The 26,651-nt window shown below is 35.0% G+C and overlaps 1 protein-coding gene across 1 annotated transcript; it reads left to right on the top strand.

Annotated features, from left to right (window-relative positions):
- Positions 1–8,436: 8,436 nt before the first annotated feature.
- Positions 8,437–9,553, top strand: LOC308415231 (EKC/KEOPS complex subunit LAGE3-like; the record flags this gene model as incomplete). Its single annotated transcript, XM_080910240.1, has 3 exons — positions 8,437–8,762; positions 9,111–9,239; positions 9,409–9,553. 3 exons carry the CDS (start codon positions 8,437–8,439, stop codon positions 9,551–9,553), a joined length of 600 nt encoding a protein of 199 aa, XP_080766366.1.
- Positions 9,554–26,651: the final 17,098 nt, after the last annotated feature.

Raw genomic sequence — 26,651 nt, 5'->3', positions numbered from 1 at the left:
GTGTATGGTCACCTGATTTTTAAAAAAGGACCTGTAAACATTCAATGGAAAAAGGACAGCCTATTCAACAAATGGTGTTGGTCCAACTGGCACTCAGCATACAGAAGAATGAAAATAGACCCTTTCTTATCTCCTTGTACAAAACTCAGGTGTAAGTGGATTAAAGATCTCCACATTAAACCAGATACACTGAAACTATTAGATGAGAAAGTAGGGAAAACCTTAGAACACATAGGCACAGGAGAAAATTTTCTGAGCAAATCACCAATGGCTCAAGCTCTTAGGTCAAAGATTAACAAATGGGACTTAATGAGATTGCAAAGTTTCTGTAAGGCTAAGGACATTGTCATGAAAACAAAACGTCAGCCAACATAATGGGAAATGATCTTTACTAACTCCACATCAGATAGAGGCCTAATATCCAAGGTATACAAAGAACTCAAAAAGCTAGATACCAGAGAATCAAACAACCCTATTAAAAAATGGGGTACAGAGCTAAACAAAACATTCTCAGTTGAGGAATATCGAATGGCTGAGAAACATCAAAGGAAGTGGTAGATATCCTTAGCCATCATGGAAATGCAAATCAAAACAACCCTGACATTCTACCTCACACCAATCAGATTGGAGGAGATCCAAAACTCAGATGACAGCAGATACTGGTGAGGTTCTTGGGAAAGAGGAACACTTCTCCACTGTTGGTGGCATTGTAAACTGATACAACCACTCTGGAAATCAGTCTGGCAATTCCTCAGAAAATTAGACATAGTACTACCTGAAGACCCAACTATTCCACTTCTGGGCATATACCCCAGAGACACTTCAATATACAATAAAAATACGTGCACCACAATGTTCACAGCAGCTCTATTTATAATAGCCAGAAGCAGGAAAGAACCCAGATGTCCTTCAGTAGATTAATGGATACAAAAATTGTGGTACATTTTCATAATGGATTACTACTCAGCTCTCAGAAATAATGACTTAACCAAATTCTTAAGAAAATGGTTGCATCTAGAGAATATCATAGTGAATGAGATAACCTAGTCACAAAAGAATAGACATAATATGCAGTCAGTGATATTTGGATGCTAACCCCAGAGGCTCGGACTGCCCCAGAAACAACTCACAGACTGTGTGAAGTTCAAGAATAAAAGAAAACAAAAAAAAATTATGCTCAATCCTTACACACCCTGAAAATGTTGACGAATTCTGGGTTACATCCTCTTTTACATGTACTTTTTTGCTCATTGTAACTAGTAAGACTTTAATGCAGATTATCAAACCCTAAATAAAAAAAAAAAGCCAAGTACTGAAAAAAATGCATTTATATACATTTATGTACAAATGTTTAAATTTTAAAATTTTAAAAAATCTAAAAAAAATGAAGAAGGAATGAAAGAGATAAAGGGAATTTCCCATATGAAGAACAACAATATCAACTAATGTGACCACTCAAAGCTTCCAGGGACTAACCACCAACCAAAGAGAGGGATCCATGTCTCCAGCTACATATGTAGAGGAGCATTGCCTTATCTGACATCAATGGGGGGGCTTGGTTCTGTGGAGACTTGATGCCCCAGTGTAGGGGGATGCTAGAGTTGTGAGGCAGGAGTGGGTGAGTGGGTATAAGAGCACCTTCATAAAGGAAAAGGAGAGAGTGGGGAGTGGAAGGTTTGTGGAGGGGAAACTGGGAAGGGGTAGAACATTAGAAATGTAAATAAATATAATAACCAATAAAAGAATATATCACTTCGAAAAGAAATCTCAGGTGACAGTAACACTACTTGGTTGATGGTGGAATTTCAAGCTGGTACAACCACTCTAGAAATCAGTTCATTACTTCCTCAGAAAAGTGAACATAGTAATATCTGAGGACCCAGCTATACCACTCCTTTGCATATACCCAAAAGACTCACCAACCTATAGAAAAAAATGTGCTCTACTATGTTCATACCAGCCTTATTTATAATAGACAAAACATGAAAACAACCCAGATATCACATGACAAAAAAATGGATACAGTAAACTCATTTTTAAATTTTTAATTCCTGCATTTATATTTTAAATGTTATTTTCTTTCACCCTCCTCCCATCCCTCCTTCCAATCCACTTGCTTGCATGAATGTGCTCCCTCTCCCAAGTAAACTCAATTTTTATGTATACCATAGTTTATCTATTTATTTGTTGATGACATCAAAGCTATTTCTATATCTTTGCTGTTTCTGCATGTGATGCTGTATTAGTCATGGATGTACCCATATCTTTCAGTTATGCAAACGTAGAATGGAATGCATTGACAATATACAGAGAGTGATTTTGCTTGTTAGCTTGTTAATGTCACAGTATTCTCTTAATTTTGTTTGAGAGCCTACTACATACATATTTCCAGAAAGTGAGTTCTGCTTCCAGCACCATAAAAACCTCAATCGAAATCTTTTAATACCTCATAAATTCTGTTGAATACTGGTATAATTTAATCTAATATTATTAAAGTAAAACTTTGTTTTCTTTTAAATATGTATATGTTTAAAATATATTATAAGTATTATTTCACATTTGCTGTTCTTACTGATTAATATTATAAAGATGTCCAGGCATGGTGATACATACTTTTAATCCCAGATCTGTGGTTTGAGGCAAGCCTGGTTCATAAAGTGAGCTACACACAAAAGTTATACAGTGATATACTGTCTCACAAACAGGAAATTGTACTCATTATTTTTTTTAAAAATTTGAATTTCATAGAGACAAAATTTTTAGGTTGCAACTTAGAAGCACTGTCAAGATTCTTAAGTCTAAAACTATATAATTTTATTGGTTTATATTCTTGACAGTAGTATAAAACAAATCCGGGTGGTTTAAATGCCACAATATAATTAGTGGCCTATAGAATTGTCAAATTAATTAGCATAAACATGCGATTTAACATATATTCTATTCATCATGAATTTTAAAATATTATTAACATATATTCTCTTTTTCAGGGTCTCCCTTGAATATAGTCAGAAAATTTGATGATGCTTTCTTATCAGTAGATACAATTAAGGAGTATTTCAATTCTATATTCATTTAGATTAATACAGAACTAAATTCTGAAAGTTCTTCTTAATTATTTTCAACTCGAATTCTCAACCTTTTTGTCTTGTGTTTTAGTATACTAGATTGTCCCAACATGATAGCTTTCTCAGGATACATCTAGTATTGTTGGCTTTATATTATGGTGACAGGAGTGTTATTGTGGCAGTTTTAATATTTTCTATTGATTAAAATCATATCATATGTCAAACTCAAACTCTAATATAAATGTTTGAACAGAGATATGGATAGTTCAATTTAAAATATATTGAAAACCACTTAAGACTCTAACCTCTACTAGAAATTGCTATTTGTTTTATTCTTTATAGGATTTAGCAGTATTAAATATAAACTTTCTATTTATTGTGTTATTCCTTTGATTATTATAGAAAAAAGTGGTCAACATTATTAAATAGTCTTCACCAAACATTCAATAACACAGAATGTTTAAAATAAATCATAAATTGATAGAGTTATTTCTTTACTTTATGGAAATTCACAAGGTAAGAACATTATGCCATGAGTAAACTGAGTTTTTAGTACTTATGAGATCGTTCTTCAAAATTAGACTACAATACCTAAGTTGAATATTTGCCCTATCATTTAGCAGTCTGTAAATCTATTTCTCTATGCACACTGAGTATCAATGTTTTCATATGTAACATTTTTCATATATCTATATATTATACACAAAATTGTAATGCTTTATATTGATTATATTAAAATATATCAATAATATATAAGGTTATTGATGATATGTTATATATTATGTATTAATTGGGAAATGTTAGTAGATAATAGATATAATGTACTATAGATAATAGATAACATTTATATATATTATAATATATGAAAATTAAATATAAGAATACTAAGACTAATATCATAGAGAACTTCAGTCACAGACTGATAAATATACATATATATGTAATATGAATACACACACATATATATGTATCAGTAAATACTATGTAGTATATACAGCAGATATATACGTATTTGTGTGTGTATAATATTCATAAGTACAAAAAACAGCTATTTCTTTCTAATTTCAAGGCTCTTTAAGTATTATAATACAAATTTATTTCTTTTAATTTTAACAGTAAACTTGTGAAGTAGTTATTTTGAAATATGTCACCATAAAATATGTAAAATACTAAGCTATGAGAAATACATGAGTTAATTTAAGTGAATACCACTGAACATTGTGTAACACATCGAAAGGGCTATGAAAATGTGAGCCATTAACATTATTATAAACAATATTTTTTTCAGTGCTTTGGATTGTATAAAGCATAAAATATATTTAACCTCAAAATATTATAAAAATAAATAATTCTAAAGAATGGTGAAATCATGATCAGTGTTATATTACTTGTTAAGGGGAATGTGTCTTACTCTAAAAATTTAAGATTTATACCACAATACAACCCTAATAAGAACATCAGAAAGGAAGAAAAGTAGTTGGGGATGAAAGAAGTAAAGAAGGAAGGAAACATCTGAATACTCTCGACACTGTTGCCTCTCATTTCCCAATAATTCAACTTTCAAGGTCTACCTAATTTTCCATACCTACTTGGACATTTACAAATGCCTGTCTGCTATAATTTATCACAAGGGAACATAGTACCTTCAGATTTAGTCAATTATATTGAAGTCTTATGGTTAAAGAGAAATTATTTGAGATGAATGAAGAAATTTATTAAGCTCATATTTTCCTGGCATTATACTAGGGTATCTTAACAAATATACATGCTTTAAATAGGTACCACTAACACACACTGGAAATTTGACTAACTGTAGAATTTATTGACCATTTTGTTAATTTTATCTGTTTAAGTTTACATGTGCTTTATTTTTATCTGAAGTATAATAAAAATGATAAGAAATGAACACTTCAAACTAGAGCTATTCCTGCACACTAGAATGAATAACTGCACTTCTGTTTCCTTAAACGCTCATGATTTGAAATGAAATCTGTGTTGAATATGTGTGTGTGAGTGTGTGTGTGTGTGTGAAAGCATAGGTATGAGAGAATGGACACTGCCCTAAGATTTCAGGACATAACTTCCTATTGGGTTCTAACTCTTGTTCTGGGTGACCTTACACACCAGTCCAATACAAATATAAAAAAAATTCTCCAAGGGCAAGAGAAATCGAATTGTTTAAGTTTATGCAGTCTATTTGCTTATGTGTACATTTTATCTTGGTCTCAGTTTTTTCTTGAACTTTACAGACCCAATGGGTACAAAAAATTGTTTAGTTTCTGTTTCAATGACTTGTCCACTGTTGAGAGTGAGGTGTTGCAGTCTCCTACTATTATTGTGAGGGGTTCAAAGTATGTTTTAAGATTTAGTAAAGTTTATTTTATGAATGTGGGTCCCCTAAATTTGATGCATAGATGTTCAGAATTGAGGCTTTCGCTTGATAGATTTTTCTTTTGATACGTATGAATTGTCCTTCCTCATCAAGCTTTATAACTTTTGGTTGAAAGTCTACTTTTTGGATATTAGGATGGAAACTCCAGCTTGTTTCTTGGGATAATTTTTGTGGAAGACCTTTATCCATCCTTTTACTCTGAGATAGTAACTGTCTTTGTTATTAAGGTGCATTTCTTGCATGCTGTAAAATGGTGTATCTTGCATGTTTATCTAGTCTGTTTGTTTGTGTATTTTTATAGGTTTGTTGATTCCATTAATATTGAGATATTAAAGATAAATGGTTGTTTGTTCTTCTTTTGTTTGTTTGTGAAGGTGGCTTTATGTGCTTATGGTTCTCTCCTTTTGACTTTGCTTTGAGATGCTTAATGTAAGATCTTGTGTAAGTACCTTCCTTGTGTTAGATTTTTTTCATTATAGAATCCTCTGTAGGAATGAATTGGTAGATAGTGTTTGTATCTGGTTTTCTCCTAGAATATTTGGTTTCTCCATCTATGTTGATTGGGAGTTTTGCTGGGTATAGTAACCTGGGCTGGCATTTGTGTTCTCTTAAGGTTTTTATGTCCTCTGACCCAGTTTTTCCCATCTCTGTTAAAAAGCCTGGTGTAATTCTGATAGGTCTACTTTTGTATGCTACTTGGCCCTTCTATCATGAAGCTTTTAATATTTTGTCATTGTTTCATGTATTTGTGTCTTACTATGTGATGAAAAGATTTTCTTTTCTGATTCCATTTATTTGGTGTTCTGTAGGCTTCTTGTAGCTTGATGAATATACCTTTCTTTAGGTTAGGGAAGTTTTCTTCTATGATTTTATTGAAGACATTTTTAGGAACTTTGAGCTGGGAATATTTGCTTTTTACTACAATTATTCATAGATTTTTGTCTTTCCAATATGTAGAGAATCTCTTGAATATTTTAGATGAGGAGAATTTTTTGTTGCTTGTTTTGTTTTTTATGATCTGGTTTTTCTTTGACAATTGTGTCAATCATTTCTATGGTATTTTCTACACCCAAGATTCTCTCTTCTTTCTCTTGTAGAGGTTCCACAACAGAGGATTGGATACAGAAAAGGTAATTCATCTACACAATGGAGTACTACTCAGTTATTAAGAAAGTGGACATCCAAAGTTTTGCAGGCAGATGGATAGAACGAGAAACATGTCATCCTGAGTGAGGTGACTCAGACTCAAATCAACTTGCATAGTACATACTCAATAATAAGTTGACATCAGCCAAAAAATAAGAATGGAATACTCAGGATACTGTCCACAGAACTCAAAATGTTACTAAGCCATAGAACCTAAGTGAGGATATCTCAGTCCCATTTGGGAGGGAGAATAAGGCAATCACTGAAGGGATGCGGGAGACACCTGAGAGAGACATAGAGAAGAAAAAGGGAACATGATTGTATATTAGGTAGAGGGAACAGGACTTGAAACCTTGGGGCCAGCAGAAAGAGCAGAAACAGGCAACCTCAGGAGGTAGAATGGGGAGGTATCCTCTAGAATGTATCAGAGACTTGGGTGGAAGAGTCTTTCAAAGGGAGGAACCTTAAACAAAATGCCCTACGGTTGGGAGGGAACATGTAGAGCCTACCTCTGTAGAAAGATAGGACATCAAGTGAGGGATGGGATTGCTATCCTACTGTCAAAAACACTGACCCAATGATTGTTTCTGTCTGGAAAAAACCAAAACAGAGACTACAAGGACCAAAACAGAGAAGAGCCTGAGGGAAAGGATGTCTACTACAGACCCAAACTGGGATCTATCTTAAGGGGAGGGGAAATACCTGACACTGTTACCAATGCTTTGGTGTGCTTACAAAAACAGAACTATCATGGCTGGCCTCTTAGAGACCCAGCAAGCAGTTCAAAGAGTCAGACGCTGAAGCTGCTGACCCCTATGGTTGAATTAGGGAAAAGGTGTAAGAAGCTGAGGAGGAGGGTGACCCCTAGAAGAAGAAGAGCATTCTCAATAAACCTAGAACCTGGAGATCTCTCAGATACCGAGTAACCAACCAGGCAGCATACACTAGCTGATATGAGGCCTCCAACACATGTATAGTAGATGACTGCCTGAGTTGGACTCAGTGAGAGAAGATATACCTATTCCTCAAGAGACTGAAGGTCCCAGGAAGTGGGAATGTATGGTGGGGTGGGATTTGGGGTGGGGACATCTTCATGGAGATGGGGGCAGGGGAGTGAAAAGAAATTGGGATTTGTAACAGTCAGAGGGTGGACCAGGAGGGGGATTAAGTCTGAACTCTAATAAAAAATATTTTAAATGGAAAAACAAAACAAAACAAAAAATATAATAAATAAAGTCTTGGTCATTTAAACTGTTAATATTTATTATGGAACAGATAGGTTTTGCTTTTATATCCCTGAAAGAGAAAGCACTGATTAAGATATAAGGAAAAACTGGACTACATTAATACATCAGAATATAATCTACTATTAGTCTATATAAACCCAGGAGAAAATGCCCAATTGAATTATGTGCCGGTTTCAAGAAATATAGAAACAGTCTTCCTTTAATCTGCTCAAAAGTATATAGCCAGAATCTCCCTCTGTGTTGCCTTATGCTTTATAATACTATGATTCAGATATCTAATATTTTATATTCCAGAAAACTCATGGTGTTTTATGATCACTTCATTTATACCAAAGAATGGTGAAGGATATTTACTTTGATGGGCTCATTCTCTATAGAGATTCTAATTCTAATGAAATTCTCCTATTCTAGTGATGTCTTTTCCCTTACAAGATCCTCTTCCTCTAGGGAGATCCTGTTTGCAGGACCATTGTGATCCTCATAGTTCCGCCCTTTTTCTGAAAGGGCGGGGCTCCCACTCCCTTAGCAACAAGGAGGGCGTAGGTGGTATTACCGCAGAACTCTGGGTGGATAAGCCCATTTAACCATGCAGGATCCCAGTGGGGACAATGTTTGTAGAGCAGGTGGTGAAGAAGACCTGGAAGATGGACAGCACACATCCAGAGTTCGTGATACTGAAGCTATCCCACATCGTTCTGAAGCTGGGAGTGACCATAATAGCGCCCCGCATGTAAATCTTGTACAAGATTTTGGTAGCCTGGCTTCCCCAGGTAGTGTTGACTCAAGCAGCCCTGCTGAGGCAAGAGTGGTAGTGGAAGAAGCAGCCATAGCTCCTCAGGGTGAGCAGACACCAATTATCCCGGGACCCAGTGGAGACGCTGCAACAACAGCTGGAAGTCGACTCTTAGAATTGTATCCTTTATGAAGAACACATTATCAGGGGTATAGCAACATGGGAAGACAGAACTCTAAGAGTGCTTTGAAAGGAAACTTATTGTGGTGAGGTTTATGGCTTAGTAGGGAGGAGACAGAAATTTCGTTCAGCAGGCACTCAACTCTGAGGCAGAATACAGAGATAGACTAGATAACCAAGTATATCTGTGAAGACTGTAGGGTGTGGAACACCAGAACCACAGAAAAAATGGTGGTGGGTTCATTTGGGTGGTAGTTGAGGTGATGCAAACATAAACCTCAGAGGTGTGATCAAATCCAATGCACAAAAAATGCAATAGTGAAAACCTTAACCATATCTCCCTTCAGTTCTGTAACAGTGCCGTTCCGGACCGCGGTGGAGGCAAACATTGCCTGCAGATCCCTGGCCTCAAATGTCCAGCATCAGCAAGTGATGGTTCAGCAGGAGTTCACTGTGAATGACACCATTCTCACTGTGTCAGTTCTCCAAGAGTTTGGAGTGAGGGTGGTCTTTGAGTGGGAGGCAATATGTATTCTAGGGGTACTGGAAGGCGACTCTGGTTGAATAGAATTAAGGAGATGTAGTATGAGGTTACTGCCCAGATTCCTCATTTTTCTCCTGATGCTTTGTCCTTTGTACTTTTAGTAGGTGGACTACTGAAGATCCTGTTCTCTTCCGAACATCCATCAACGCCTTCCTTGACCAACTTTCCCTTGTGATGAGGACCATCCCACGCCCAGTGTTTATGGCTGTTGTCAAACAAGGAAGAGGAAGAAATAATGAACTGTAGTATGTTACCACCCACAGCACAAGGCAAAGGCATTTCATGATTTGGGAAACTATTCCTTTGCCTTCATATTCACTGTTTTGTTTCTATCACACTGTATCTATCAGTCAGTGTTACTGGAGGAGTGAATATTGAAAAGTTGGATAATGAAAATAACAATGAGTTTTTGTTTTTATTTTGAATTATGGCAGAAATTGAAGGCATAGTACTCAAATTAGGAGCCATAAAAACAAAATACTAAAACTTATTCACAAAAGAAAATATTTATTTTATGGTATTTTCATGTTTTAAAATTTTAGTGACTTAACATTTGAAAAGAAATGGAAATATCAAACTTTGTGTCTGCAAGATATGGTTGTTAATAAACACTTTAGTCAAACTACAAGAAATATTAGAAATCAATTTTATATCTTTCCCACATTTTCACCTTAATTCTAATTTTTTTTTTCATTTTTTTTCTGGTAGGGCACTATGTCATAATTTTCTATTATGCCCTTCTTTTTTTGACCTCACTAGTATCTACAAACAAAGCAGTTTTTTAACATTTGGAAATTTATTATAAAAAACAATAACTATGATCATTGTTAACAATTACAGGTCCATTTTTGTTTCTTTACAGTGATACTGAGCATGCTCACAAAGGATTTCCATTGTTATCTTTTATAATAACTATCTTTAAAACAAGAAAAATTAGAAAAAAATCCTAAACACACTGCCATTAAACTTGTTTTTACACATTTCTACACAAATGAATAAGCAGAATATTTATTTTAAAAAAGATTAGGGTACTTCTTTTGTTTATCTACCATGTGAGCATGGAAAATAATTTTATTCTTTTACCACAAGAATCACTGTTGATTAAATGACATAGGTAAGTACTTTTTCCAAGGTTTTTAGGATAATTTTAGGATAATTCACTAGAACACAATAGATATGGATTTCTAAATAGTTTCTAGTTATGAGGACAATTAAGAACAGGCAGTTGCATTTGAAGGCTATGTGTTTCTTCATTTCACTATGTTTACTCTGCATGACTGACTTTTGAACTACATATCATAGGATCTTCTTTAGGACCTCAGTGAAAGGAATGAGTAAGAGAAATTTAGTTGTATTTAAATTACATCACAAACTGAAATATGGTGAGTATTCTTCATATGTGGTGGTTTAAAACTAATTAGCCAATAAGTGTGGCAAGAGATTCCTCAACAGTATAATTAAAAGGTGTCAATATTCATTATTATGACAATTTTAATGCCAAAACATTACAACTTATTCGAATAATCAGTTATATGGAATAATTAGCTTGAAGCAAACTTAGTTTTTAAATGACTGCTATAAATGTTGCATGACTATATTCTAACTTACTGTTTTATAAGAAAACCACTAACTCTAAATTATATACCAAAGATCATTTGGGAAATTCACTGTTTGAACATCTCTATTATAGCATCTGGTCTGCTGTCTATCAGCCTCTCTAGATAGGAGTTTCAATTAGGGAACCTGGACTATTCCTTAAATGTTCCCACATCAATTCTAAACTTTAGTCTTCATTAGTTCATCATAGGCTCAACTGTTAATGTCCTGTCTAATTTAATTGTTTTTTGTTTCCTCTTCTAGAATGACCTCTATAAAACTAATTTGAAAGGTTTTATATTAGAGATATTGTGCTTGAGACAAAAGTAATCTAGGGATTTTGATAACAGAAGACACGATAACTTAACATTCATCTCTTTTCCAAACTCAAAAAGGATTCACCTTCTAGCCATTAGGCCACTGTTTGTGTACCAGATTCTCACCCCCCCTTTTTACTACTTCTATTGGAAAATGTATGTTTATCTTTTTGGTTGAAGCCATATATGGCCTTCCCACAGAAATTAGCTTCTTATATAGGTTAGTTATCCCTCCTCAGAAGAAAGTTCTTCAAAAATAGAGAAATGTAATTTTTCTACCATCATTACATATTAAGGAATACAGAATCCTCTTTGCCCCTCCTAGTCTCTCTCCTATCCCTTCAAATTAATAGCCTCTTTTCCTATATTATTGTTACATATATACATATGTGTATGTATATGTACCCACAAATACTCAATTACAACCTTAAAATGTATCTGTATCCTTTTATGCAAAAAAGAATCCTCTTCGCTATATAATTTATCCCTAAATTAAAATCATACACATGAATGCTGACATCTCATTGAAATGTCCAAATCATATACTCTTTACTATAAGCAAAAAGACTCCTGAAAGTTGTATTTCTTCTCAATTAGTTTATTTCTCTGCAAATTTTCTATGTGCTATGTGCTAACTAACCCGCAATATAAAGTTTTTGTGATTTATTACTCTTCTTTAATTTTTCCCTCACATATATCCTAAGCAATTTCATTGGCTTTGATGTAGGGTAAGTCATATTTGAATTCAAAGCCCAGTTAGACTCCTTGGTAGTTATTCCAACGTATAGTTTTTATTTACTGCTCTGTACTTAAACTCAGTTTTTTTTTTTCAGATGTATTCCTCTCAAATACACGGGAATTTATATATCATATTGTCTAGAATACTGTGGGAGCTTGAAGCCAGAAATCCCATACAGCTCTATGGCTAGAGATGGGTGACCTCTGCTGCTGGGTCTGGCTGGCTTGTACCAGCTCCAGCAAATAGAAAGGGGAAAACCAGTTTGGCCCCTTCTCTGCCAGTTAAACTGCTTCTACTGCTGTGCCAGGGGACTGGGGAGCACGTGATCACAGGGAGCCAAAGAAATGCTTTGGCCTGGGAAGCACGAAGCTCCAGGAGAGAAAATCTCTTCTAAATATGCAGTGTTATCTGCTTCTTGGAACAAAGGCTCTCAGACAGTACAGATTCTTATGTGTGTTTACTCTCCACCCAAAACTCCCATTTATCCAGTTTTTAAAAGGTTCCCAGTCTGACTACCAGTACTTCTTATTGACCTGTTCTGAGGGCTTGAGAAGAGATTGCCTACATATTTGGGAGCGATCCTGCTTCTGCCTAGAGCTTACATGACCTGTGGTCAAGTCTCCTTGTACTCAGGGAATGGTTAATCTGGTTGAAGTCCACATCACACCCTCTTGCAGAGGAGGCACTTGGGGCATGGCCAATGCCCTGAGGGGCCATGCACTGCCTATGGCAGTATGAAGATCCTTGAATCTCCGGAGATTGGGAAGCTTCCTGCTGTCTCACTTATTGTTCATGTGGCTTCTACAGTCTCAACCAAGAATCTGGGTTTCCAGCACAACCTACCTGCCACATAGAATACCTCCTCTAATGTCTGATCCATCCATTCAGTCAGTAAAAGTTGATTAAGTAACTGAATCCCTCATGGATTTCTGTCAGAACCAAACACTCATGTGCCACTTTGAATTAAAGGATACTTTTATTTTATTACATTTATAGTGTGTTAAAGTGAGGCAACATTTAAGTCAGACTCCAGGGTTTTATTTTTATTTTTTAACATTTATAACCCGCTGCACTTACTATTGATTTTTTTTTTTTAAGGCACAACTTCTGCATTTGACTATAAAATCACTAAGGTCAGTGAGTATATCTCTTTAATTTTTTCTCTTTAACCCTTATTGTAATAAGTCAAGGTTTTAGCTCTGTGAGAAAGTGCTTAAAGGAAAACTAATAATTATTGTGCTGGCGTTCTTCATGATAACCCTTAAAGCTGCACTAATAAAGACCTTATAAAAACCACGATTCACCCATTAGGTACTGCACTTCCTCTGTTTACACTGATTACTTTCAACATTTTTCTCACAACAATTGAACATTATAGTTTTTACTGCTTTACAACGAAATTATTTGAGCAGTGTACGTAATGTCTTGGCATACAGGAGATTCATCAATGTCTATTATCTTCACTTTTGCTTATTGGACCTTAAACAGTATTTTAAAATGTTCTGTATATACTAAACAATACTTCCCATTCAGTCATTCCAAACACTTAAGTCTTCATGAATGGAAAATTGCTGTTCTAGAATGGACTTTAAAGGAAACGTGGTAGAAAAAGAGCTAAGGGAAAATTTTAGAAAATGAAATAATCTATTAATATTTATGGAAACTTCACTGTGTCTCCATCTGTAATATTAACATGATAGATTAGACATTCATCATCATTACTGTATTGTTGAAACAACTCAAACGCACCTCTAGGCAAAACTATTCAATCTTCTCAGTACTATTCATTCAGTGAAAAGCATATTAGAAATAGTGAAGAGCTGGGCAGGCAGAGATATTGGGATTCACAGGAAAACACTTTTACTAAAACAAAAACAGTGATGTATCTAAAATCGTGTCTAAAGTATATGATGTGTATGATAACAGCAACAAGGACAAGCAAAACTAAGTTGTTTTCTATGAGTCACTTGCTGACCCTTGAAATGTTAAAGAATCTACCATTTAACAACCAGAATACAATGATTCCAGTTTTTAATATTGTCTCATTAAATAGAATTCCAGGGAGGTTATAATATTTTTAAGTTGGTAGAATTTAATCCTAAACAAAATATATATCTCATGCCATTGAGACATTTTAAGTACTATTTTAATTTGTAGATATTAGTTTCTGTTTTTCGTTAACAAAGAAAGAAATTCAGGAAGAATATTTGTGAATGATAAAGGTAACATAAATAAAATGAAGGGCTGAATTTCTGTCTTCCATTACATTCATAGAACATTTACCTTTACATTAAGTAAATAGTTTGAATTAATCAGTTAGATCTATTATTGTCTAAAGAGAACTGGCAATATATCTAAAGGGAACTTCATAAAAGATTCACTTATTTTTTATAAAGTCCAAATGTGGCATTGGACAAAATATTTTAACAGGCTTATTTGTAATTGGTATAAAGCTAAACTGTTGAAATGTGTTCACTGAAACATTTTGCTTCCATTAATGCTTTACATCGTTCATTTATATTAAAATTTTACCTGTATTAGTCCAGTATTTCCTAAGATACTGTTTTCTTAGTATCATCCTTTCCTTATGCCTCTTAAGAACTTACTTTTACTGCTTGCACATAGATCTCTGAGCACCAAGTAGAGGTGATTAATGAAGCTTTCCCATTTTGGACTGAGAATTCTAAAGTTTCTCACTCTATGTACACTGTCTAGTGTTGGGTTTCTCCATATTAATTATCATATAATACTGCAACAGAAAGCTTCTCTGATGATAGCTGAATGAGAAACCAATTTATAGGTATACAGATGTCATTATGATGGATTTTATTGCTATATTACTTTACCACAAAATTACTATTTGCTTTCTCTCTAGGCCCATGGTCTATCTACTCTAATGTTCTTGGATACTTGGGCAGTTTCGGAGATGCACAACATTTCATGGTTCGAGACATAAATCCTTTAGAGAGGGGTTGGTCACTCCCAGAATATTTGTCCAGGCAGGTCACTATTACACATTTCAGGATTTGTAGCTGTGTTGGTGGCTATGTTAAATTCTAGAAGCAAGCAGAGTATTTTCTTGAATCATGAATACCAGGCAGCAGAAGTGAAGGCCCTAGTTAGGCACCAGGTTCAATTTTTCTGTGCTCCTTGACATCTAAGTGTTGTCTCCAGAAATATAAATTTACCAGAACTTTGTGGAGGAAAAATCAATAGTTGTAGCAATAGCTTAAATTATTTGGGCATTTCCCTGGAGCCCTTTTGGCCAATGATTCAACTAGTTGTAACAATTCCAGGCACTAATTGCTTCACTTGGTGTTGAAATACATATAGTGGGTGTTTGCCTCACCCAATATCCGGATTTTTAATATAAGTATATATTTTAAGAAGCTTCTATAGTAATCTTCATCCATATGTAGTCTCCAATGTCCAGTGGTGTTGTCCTATCATTCTTTCATTTACTTCTCTCATCCCCTCTAGTTCTCATATACTAGGCTATCTGCTGTTTCTCCATAATCATATATTCTATTTCTCCTTCCTTTAGAGATCCTAGCCTCATCCCTAGTCTTTCATTCTATGTCTAACCTCTGTATTCATATTGGTTATACTGTAGCATGTCTATGTAATGCTTGAAAGTTAAAATCTACATATAAGAAAATATGTGAAAATTTGTCTTTCATAGTCAGAGTTTCTTTCTTCCCTTGGGATGATAATTCTTTAAATAAATGTACTATACTTTTATTATCCATATATCTTTTGATGGCTGTTTCTAGTATATTATGAATAGAGAAGCAAGAAACATAGATGAGTAAGTTTATCTGCCTCTGAAGTAGAATGTAGAGTTTGGGGGTATATGTCCAAGAGTAGTACTGGTGGATTTTAACATAGATTGATTCTCATATTCTTGAGGAATTTCTACACTGATTTCCATACTGGCTGTGAAGATTATATTTCCACTAACAATGGATGAATGTTCATTTTACTCATCATCACCAGAATGAGATATCATTTGTTTTACTGATCTTGGACATTTTTAGTGATATATTTTAAAGTACTTCAACCACTTATGATTTTCATTTCCCTAATGATAAGGACATTGTGCATTTCTTTAAGTGCTTCTCAGTCATTTACACTTCCTCTTCTGAGAATTATGTTTAGATCTGTACACATTTTTATTAGGTTATTTGTGTCCTTGATGTTCTTTTTTTTTTCAAAATTCCTTATGCATTTTAAATTTTAGCCCTGTATCAGCTGTGTAATTAGTAGACTTTCCCCTATTTTATAGCCTGCTGCTTTGTCTAAGTGATGACTTCTTTTGTTATACAGAAGCTTTGCAGTTTCATGGGGTTACTTTTTTTTTTTTTTTTTTTTTTTTTTTGACCTTAGTGTCTGTGCTTAGGTGTCTTGTTCAGGCAGTATTTCCCTAAGTCAATGAATTCATGATAATTGCCTGTTTTGGGGGGGGGGGTTGTTTTTTTTTTTTTAATCTATAAAATTTAAGGTATCTGGTATTATGCTGAGTTCCTTTGAGAGGTGATTTTTTTGCAGGGTAATAAAGATATTTTCACTTTTTTTTTACATCCAGTCTGATCAGTACCATTTGTTAAAGATCTTCTTATTTCCCAGTGTTTATTTCCGGTTTCTTTGTTAGAAAGAAAGAAAGAAAGGAAGGAAGGAAGAAAGAAAGAAAGAAAGAGAGGAGAGGGGAGAGAGAGACAGAGAGAGGGAGTGAGGGAAGGGAAGGGAGAGAGGGAAGCAGGAAAGGAGGAAGGAAAGAAGGAAGGAAGGAAGGAAAGAAGGAAAAAAACCTCTATAGGAGTTCAGACTTTACAACTATTTTAGTTTCTTTCTTGATTCCTGTCTTGTCCCATTATTCATAGTAGATAGTTGCTCAGTTTCATAGTAGATAGTTGCTCAGTTTCATAGTAGATAGTTGCTCAGTTTCATAGTAGGTAGTTGCTCAGTTTCATAGTAGATAGTTGTTCAGTTTCCATTAAGTTTCTTAACTTTCTGCTGTTGGTATTGTTGATATCCAGCTTTAATTCATGGTTGTTATAATATGGGGTATTACATCAATTTTCTTATATCGGTTGAGACTTGCCTTCTGTACAAGCATGTGATTAGTTTTGAGGAGCATTTCCATGAGCTTCTGAAGAGATATACTATTTTGTGTTTGGATGGACTATCTGCTAGATCCATTTGATTTGTGGTGTTATTTAACTGCAGAAACGGTTCAGTTTTTGTTCTTTTTCTTTTTCTTCTTTTTCTTTCTTTTGGAAAATCTGTTTATTATTAGTGACACTAATGTAAGTCACTCACTACCACAGAATGTACATAAATATATTATTCTTAACTGTAGTGCTGTTTATTTATGAGCTTGGTGCCCTTGTCTTTGTTGCATAGATATTTAGAATTTTGATATCTTCCTAATGGAATTTTTTCTTTTGGTGAGTATGTAGTATCTTTTGCTGCCTCTTTTACTTAGTTTTGCATTGAAGTCTATTTTTATCAGCCATTAAAATACAGTGGCATCTTGCTTCTTGGGTCCATTTGATTGGAATAACATTTTCTATAATTTAACCTGGAGTGATATGTATCTTGGATAGTAAGTTGTATTTCTTGGATGCAGCATAAATGTGTATTCCTTTTTATATTTCTAATTTAGTATGTTAGTCTCTGTCATCTTATGGTGGAAATGAGACCATTTATGAGCAATTGATTAATTAGCATTAGACCATTTATTATTAATTAATTAATTAGTAGAAAATAATTAATTAATTAGCCAATTAGCAATAAGCAACTTTTATTCATTTCTGTTATTTTGCTGTGATTGTTAGGTAATTTCCTCCATTTTGACTACATGTCTGGTGTTATTTAATCCCTGCCTTTTCTTGGGTGTATGGTTAAACTATTTAGTCTGTTGTTTTCTTTTTACTGTCTTTTGTAGTCTTAGTTGGTAGACAAATACAATTTAAACTTGGATTTTATCAGTTGCTGTTTTTATATTTCTGTTTATTGTGATACTTTTCCTAAGTGTATTTGTCTCAGTTGGCATCTGTGATCTCTTAGAATTTGTAAAGTATCAACCCAGATTTTTTTGGCTTTTACCATCCCCATTGATAAATTTAGTGTTATTATAATAGGTCTGACTTTATGTGATATTTCGACATTTTCCATTGTACATTTAAATAATTTCAAAATTCTTCTCTCATATGTTTCATTTTGACTGCACTTTGTAGCTTCCTCTTCCTCTTCTCTGCACAGTCCTCCCTGTCTTGCCCTCTCTGTTAGGTCCAGTACTATGCTGTTTCCCATCAAAACAGGGCAGGAATCCCAGGGATATCAACCAAACCTGACATACATAGTTGCAATAAGAATAGACAGTTCCCAGCATACCAAGTCTGGACTAGGCAATACAATAGGAGGAAAAAGATCTCAATAGCAGGCAAAAGAATCACAGACAGTTATTGCTACCACTGGTTTGAGTCCAACAACAGCAACAACCTACACAACCATAACATATATACAAAAGACCTAGGTCAGCCATATACAACCTTTCTGATGTTCAGTTCAGTCTCTGTGAGTCCCCACTTCTCTGTATATTTAGTGTTTATTGTGTGTCTTGGAGAATTTTATGCTCATGTCTATTTGGTGGTCTGTATACTTCTTGTACTTTGATGGACTTAGAGGTGGAGAAATTCTCTTTTCTCTTCTTCTTCTTCCTCTTCTTCTCCCTTCTCCTCCTCCTCCCTCTCCTCTTCCTTCTTCTTCTTCTTCCTCCTTCCATATTTTTATTTTCTGTATATTTGGTTTTTCTATAGTGTTCCAGATTTCTTGAATGATTTGTTTCTGGATGATGCCAGATTTAATCTTTTTAATCCTCAAGAAATCTGATTCTTTTATGATATCTTCAATGCCTGGGATTCTTGCTTCCAGATCATGTATTCTGCTATTGAGACTTACTTCTGAGGCTTTTCCTTGACTTCCTAAGTTTTTCATTTACTGCTTAATTTCAGCTTGTGTTTTCTTAGGAATTCTATTTATACTTTTCTATTTTGAACTGTTTATATTATTTTATTCCACTTATGGTGTTTTTACAGACTTCATTTAGAGGTTTATTTATATTCTGTTGAAGTTCCTTGAGTGAGTGTGGTTACAATAGCAAGTTTAAAACCCTTGTCTTGTTTGTTTTTTTTATTTGCTTGTTTCTTTTTTTGTTTTATCTATATTGCCATTCCTATCACTAAGTATAGTGGAATTACCAAGTTCTATGAATGCATTTCTGTCTTTTCAATTAATGTTTGTGTTTTGGTGGTAGTTTGTAGACATCTGAAGTTAAGATGATTGGGTTGTTCTGTGGGGTTAATGTCTGTTCTTGTCTTTGTGCTGAGTGTTTCAGTTCTTAGGGTTTTAAAATTTTGTTTATTGGTATTTGTTTTGGTTTTTGTTTGTTCTCTGTAGATTTTAGAAAATTATAGGGGCTGTGGTTGGCTGAGTAGAGAGTGCTTCTATAGGTTGTTGGGTGGGGGAATAACAAATAGGAAAAGAAGAGATGGCCTAGGAGAAAAGGTTTAAAGGGTCTTCAGGAAATATTTAACATCTTAGAAATTTCTACACACAAGAGGCAATTTCCTCAGGAATGTGAAGGTATGATGAATTGAGCTGTTCCTACAAGTAAGTTGCATCTAGACAAAGAATAACATAGAAAAGTAATCATGATCTTGTCTGATTAAAACTTTGGTTGCAAAATGAGGTAGTGGATCATTTTGAACATTGGACAATGAGTATTTCCTGGGTTTACAATAAAATCATGAGAGGAGCTTTCATATTTCAGGCATCTTGATTTCACATATGAGCACTTAATCTTCAAAGTGATTTAAAAACACAAAATATTGTTTCAGATGCTGGCTGGTTGTTTTGAATCTAAAGGTCAAAAATCTAAATACTAAGAAATCTAAGGTCATTGTTAGTACTTTTCACTCGGAACTACTTGTAAAACTTAAAGTTTGAATGTTCTTTTCTAGCTTTGGAAGACATAAAACTAACTTGGAGAGGTTTGTTTTCCTGTGCTGGTTAGATTGATGAGTAACCTACCCTTTTTATCCTATTATAAACAATCGATTTTCCTGATTTTCTCTTTGTTAGCAGAGAGGGGTGTTGCAGAATCTTTCACCAATTAATAAAGATTTCAGGATACCAATTACTGGGGGAGAAGTAGATGGGACTTCCATGTCATGGGAGAAGAGAGGAGGCAGAAAAAGGTGAATTATTTTTGGATAGGGAGAGCTTGGAGGAAAAATGTAGCTAACAAGAGGATCCCAGGTTAGATGAAAGATCTGCCAAGATTAGCCTTTAGAGGAGTTTAACTTAGAATGGCTTACCAAATTAGAATGCCATTTGCTGTGCCCAAAGATTGTGCTACCTGTTGATTTCAAGTTTATATGGTGATTTTCTTCACTTGGTTACTCAACTGAGTGCAAGAGAAAGGTACAGTGATAGGGTGCCCCAGCAAGCCACAAGAATTTTGTAAGTCTCTGGCATGGCAGCGCCATGGGATGCTTGGACTCCTTGCAGGTAGTGAGACTCCTGGGGCCAGAGAATAGCTGGCCTTACTGTGAGATAGTGCATTATTTATTATTTCACGCTACAGAGGAAAAATTATTTTAAAATGGCAGAAAAGTACTGCTATTAACAATGATGATTTAATGTCTGGTTTTTTGAGTCCTGGCAATGACAGCACTCAGGAGTCTTGTGTGTGGTTGGGATTATTAATTAAAATTAAAGCCAATATAAACTATGTAGCAGGTTTGAGGATTTACTGGGCTGCACAATGAGGATCTTTCTCATGTGCATTTGCAATAAGGTAAAACTGTCCTTTAGTAACCATTTAGGGGGAACCCTCTATTACCTTATGCCCATGCATAATTTTTCATGTATATGACTAAAATCATATTTTTAAGGGGAGGCTAGGTGGTGCAGAAAAAATGATTATATAACCTAATCTATCAAAATGTAGAAGCAACCCAACTATGTCTCTCAGTAACAAGACCACAAAAAGAGAATTCTGAAGTTTCCAGTGTGTTGTTTTAAGAGAGCAATGTGTGTATAGCACATGAACATGAAGGAATTATGCTGTAAGTGTATTATTATAAAGAAGCATTATCCATATCCCTAAAACATCTCCTGTGCTTGTATTCTTCAGTTCTGCAATACTTGGTTAAAGTCCATTGACCCTTTATATCATTGTGCTTTGGTCTGTATGGTGTGCATATTGAAGGAATTGGAGTATTGAAATCAGCCTCTATTCTTGTGTAGGTGACATATTTAGATTTTTTTGCTTGTTTTCTTACATAAAATTAGATCCACCCATGCTGGGTCATATTTCGTCAGGATAGTAATGTCCTCTTAGTGGGTTTTTTCCTTAAAACAAATAAAGCAACCTTTTGATTAAGCAATCCCTTTTATTGAAAATGTCAATTTGCATCACATTATTATCAATCGAATTTATTATTCCAAATTAAAATTTTAACTAAAATTTTCATTGGAATGAGTTTTAAACACTGAATTTTAAGGATAAATATTGAAACAGAGAACACTCCAGGTTTTATAAATTAAATTAAATCTTCATTCAAATAGAAAAAATATTTTCATATAAAGCTTCTGCCAGATAATAATGAACAGGATTCTCTTTGAATGGCGACCACCCATCATCCATATATTTGTAAAGAATGTGTTAGTCAATATGGAGTAAATACCATCCATGCAAAAATTCTGTTTTTAAAAAGTTTTAAAGTGCAATGATAATACTGAGGCCCATTTGGCCTCTAGAAGAGAACCTTTCCAACCAAGACAGAGGCAGATTTGAGAAACTAGCCTTTGCTTTCAGATCTGCAGAACTCGCCAAATTTGTGTTGTTGTTGTTGTTATATAAACTACGATTATATATACCTTCATTGGATCTCAAAAAATCAATTTCTTGGGCTGAGGCCTTGCACTCTGGATCACAGGAAATATGATTCTTATGTTGTAGTGAATACTCACCCATATCTTTTTTGTGATAAAAGGTATTCTTTTTTATTAGATACTCTGTGTATACATTTGAGGTATTATACCTTTCCCCTGCCCCACTCCCATTGCCTACCCCTCTCCATTTACATTCAGGAAGGTGCACTCCCTCCTAATCATCTCTCTACCCCATTGTCTTAGCATTCCTCGTCATTGGGAAAACATGCCTTCCTTGGACCAAAAGCCTATTTCCACATTGATGCCAGACACTGATATCTTCAGTTACATAAGCAACTGGATCAATAGGTATTTCAATGTGTGCTCAATGGTTGTTGTTTTAGTCCTTGAAAGTTTTGTAGGGTGTGGTTGGTTGATAATGTTGTTCTTCCCACGAGTTTGAAGCCCCTTTCAGCTGCATTAGTACTTTCTTTAGCACCCTCATTGGGGTCCCCGAGTTCAGACCGATGGTTAGCTGCAAGCATGCTCAGCTGTATCTATATACTACTATAGTCACTGAGGAGGCAACTCTACCTAGTTCCTGCCAGTAAGTTCTTCTTGGGTTTAGCTATAGTTCTTAGATTCGGTGGCTGCATATGTGGTAGATCCCCAGATGAGGTTGCATCTGACTGATTTATTTTTTTCAGTCCCTATTCCTCTATTTGTCCTTGCATTTCTTCCCATGAGAGTTTTGTTCTCCCATCTAAGATGGACTGAGGCATCCCGATTTAGGCCTCCCTTCTTTCTGAGCTTCATAATGTCTGTGAATGATTTTTTGGGTATTCAGAGCATTCCGGGGCTAGTATGTACTTATAGGTGAGTTCATACCATGTGTGTTCTTTTGTGACTGGGTTATCTCACTCAGGATGATAACCTCTATTTCGATCCATTTGCCTACAAATTTCATGAACTCATTGTTTCTAATATCTGAGTAGTACTCCATTGTGTAAATGTACCACACTGTGTCTATCCATTCCTCTGTTGAAGGACATCTGGGTTCTTTTCAGCTTCTGGCTATTATAAATAAGGCTGCTATAAACATGGTTGAGCATGTGTTCTTGTTATATGTTGGACCATCTTTGGGGTATATGCCCAGGATTGGATAAGCTGGGTTTTCAGGTAGTACTATGTTCAATTTACTGAGGAACCTTCAGACTGATTTCCAGAGTGGTTGTACCAGCTTACGACCATACCAACAGTGAAGCAGTGTTCCTCTTTCTCCACATTATCACCAACATCTGCTGTCACCTGAGTTTTGATCTTAGGCATTCTGATTGGTGTAAGAGAAATCTCGGGGTTGTTTTGATTTGCATTTCCCTGACGACTAGGGATGTTGAGCATTTCTTTAGGTGCTTCTCAGACATTCAGTATACCTCAGCTGAGAGTATATAGGATATTAACCCTCTATGAGATGGAGGCTTGGTAAAGATCCTTTCCAAATCTGTTGGCTTGCAGTTTGTATTTTTGACAGTGTCTTTAGATTTCTACACCTTTGCAAATTCATGAGATCCCATATGTTGATTCTTGACCTTAGAGCATAAGCCATTGGTGTTCAGTTCAAGAAACTTTCCCCTGTGCCTATGTGTTCTAAGGTTTTCCCTATTTTCTCTTCTAATGGGTTCAGTGTACCTGGTTTTATGTGGAGGTCTTTGATCTAGTTGAATTTGAGCTTTGTACAAAGAAATGGAAAAGATTTAATTTGAATTTTTCTGCATGCTGACTACCAGTTGAGTCAACACCATTTGTTGAAGAGGCTGTCCTTTTATCCATAGAATATTTTTAGCACCTTAGTCAAAGAGCAAGAGACCATAGGTGTGTTGTTTCATTTCTGAGTCTTCAATTCTGTTCTATTGTTATACCTGGTATCTCTGTACCACACAGTTTTTATCACAATTTCTTGTAATATAGCTTGAGGTCAAAAATGGTGCTTCCACCAGAAGTGTTTGTATTCTTGAGAATAGATTTTGCTCTTCTAGTTTTTTTTTTTTTTTTTTTCAGAGCTGAGGACCGAACCCAGGGCCTCACGCTTGCTAGGCAAGCGCTCTACCACTGAGCTAAATCCCCAACCCCTCTAGTTTTTTTTTTTTTTTTTTTTTTTTTGTTAATCTAGATGAATGTGCAAATTATTCTTTCCATCTATTTGAAGAATTGAGTTGGAATTTTGATGGGGATTGCACTGAATTTGTAGATTGCTTTTGGCAAAATGGCCATTTTTATAATGTTGATCCTGCCAATCCATGAGCATGGAAGATCTTTCCATCTTTTGAGATCTTCTTCAATTTCCATATTCAGATCCTTCAAGTTCTTATAGAGATCTTTCACTGGTTTAGTTAGTGTCACCCCAAGGAATTTTGTAGTCTTTGTGACTATTATGAAGGGTGTTGTTACTCTAATTTCTTTCTCAGCCTGTTTATCCTTTGAGTAGACTAAGGTGATTGATTTGACTTAATTTTATATCCAGCCACTTTGCTGAATTTGTTACTAGTTGTAAAAGTTTTCTGGTGGAATTTTTGGGGTTTCATAAGTATCCTATCATGTCATCTGCAAATATGATATTTTGACTTCTTCGTTTCCAATATCAATCCCTTTGACTTCTTTGTGTTGTCTAATTGCTCTGGCCAGGACTTCCAGTACTATGTTGAATAGGTAGAAGGAGAGTGAGGAGCCTTGTCTAGTCCCTGATGTTCATGGAATTGCTACAACTTTCTCTCCATTTAGTTTGATGTTGGCTATATCTTTGGTGTATATTGCTTTTACTATGATTTTGTATGGGCCTTGGGTTCCTTATCTGTCCAACACTTTTATCAGCAAGGGGTATTGATTTTTTTTCGAATACTTTCTCTTCTCAGTTGCTAGTGAGATGAACATGTTTTTTTTTTTCCCTTTGAGTTTTTATTTTATATGGTGGATTATGTTGATGGATTTCTATATATTGAACCATCGATGTATCCCTGAGATAAATTCTACTTCATCATGTTAGAAGATTGTTTTGATGTGTTTTTGGATTTGGTTTGCAAAAATTTTATTGAATATTTTTGCATCGATTTTCATGGGGGAAATTAGTCTGAAGTTCTCTATTTTTGTACTGTCTTTGTGTGGATTAGGTATGAGTGTAATTGAGACTTTGAAGAATGAGTTGCATAGTGTTCCTTCTGTTTCTATTTTGTGGAATAGTTTGGGGAGTATAGGTATTAGGTCTTCCATAAATTCTGATAGAATTCTCCATTAAACCCATCTTGTCCTGGGCTTTTTGTGTTTGGGAGGCAATTGATGACTGCTTCTATTTCTTTAGGAGTTATGAGACTGTTTCGATGGTTTATCTGATCCTCATTTAAGTTTGGTATTTGGTATCTGCCCAGAAATTTATCCATTCCCTTTAGTTTTCCAGTTTGAGTACAGGCTTTTTTAGTAGGATCTGATGCTTTCTTAAATTTGCTTAGTTTCTGTTGTTATGTCTCCCGTTTCATTTCTCATTTTGGTAATTTGGATACTCTCTCTGTGACCTCAACTTATTATTGCTAAGGGTTTGTCAATCTTGTTGATTTTCTCAAAAGACAAACAAAGAACAGCTCTTGGTTTTGTTGATTCTTTATATAGTTCTTTTTGTCTTTATTTAGTTGATTTCTGTTCTGAGTTTATTTCCTGCCATCTACTCCTCTTGGGTGTATCTGCTTTTTTTGTTCTAGAGCTTTCAGCTGAGCTGTCAAGCTGCTAGTGTATGCTCTCTCCAGTTTCTTTTTGGAATCAACCAGAGCTATGAGTTTTCCTCTTTGTAGTGGTTTTATTGCTTCCCATAGGTTTTGATATATTGTATTTTCATTTTCTTTAAATTGTAAAAAAATTCTTAATTTCTTTTTTTATTTCTTCCTTGACCATGTTATCATTAAGCAGAGCATTGTTCAGCTTCCATGTGTATGTGGGGTTTTTGTTGTTTTTGTTTTTATTAAAGACAAACCTTAGTCCATGGTGAACTGATAGGATGTATGGGCATATTTTGCTTTTCTTGTATCTGATGAGGCCTGCTTTGTAACCTACTATATGATCAATTTTGTAGAAGGTACCATGATGTGCTGCAAATTACATTCTTTTGTTTTGGATGAAATGTACTGCAGATGTCTTGTAGTTCTTGTTGGTTCATAAGCTCTGCTAGTTTTGCTGCGTTTCTGTTCAGTTTCTTTCTCCAATATCTGTCCATTTATGAGAGTGGGGTGTTGAAGTTTCCCACTATTATTCTTTGTCTTGTAATATATGCTTTATATGTTACTTGTCCGTTTTCCATTACAGCTTTTAAGATTCTTTCTTTGTTTTGAATATTCAGTGTTTTAAGTATTATGTGTCAGGAGGAGTTTCTTTTCTGGTCCAATCTAGAGTTGTTTAGGCTTCCTGTATGTTCATGGTAATCCCGATCTTAAGGGTAGGGAAGTTTACTTCTATGACTTTGCTGAAAATATTTACTGTGCCTTTTAGGTGGGAGTCTTCACCCTTTTCAACACCTATTATTCTGAGGTTTGGTCTTCTCATTGTGTCCTGGATATCTTGAATGTTTTGGGTTAGGAGCTTTTTGGTTTTTGCATTTTTTTCTGACTGTTGTGTCAATGTTTCTATCTTGTCTTCTGCCCCTAAGATTCTCTCTTTCATCTCCTGTAGTCTGTTCGTGGTGCTTGCATCTATGACTCCTGATTTCATTTTT

This window comes from Micromys minutus, assembly GCF_963924665.1.
Source record: "Micromys minutus genome assembly, chromosome: X".
NCBI classification, from domain to species: domain Eukaryota; kingdom Metazoa; phylum Chordata; class Mammalia; order Rodentia; family Muridae; genus Micromys; species Micromys minutus.
This window is presented reverse-complemented; position numbering and strand designations above follow the sequence as displayed.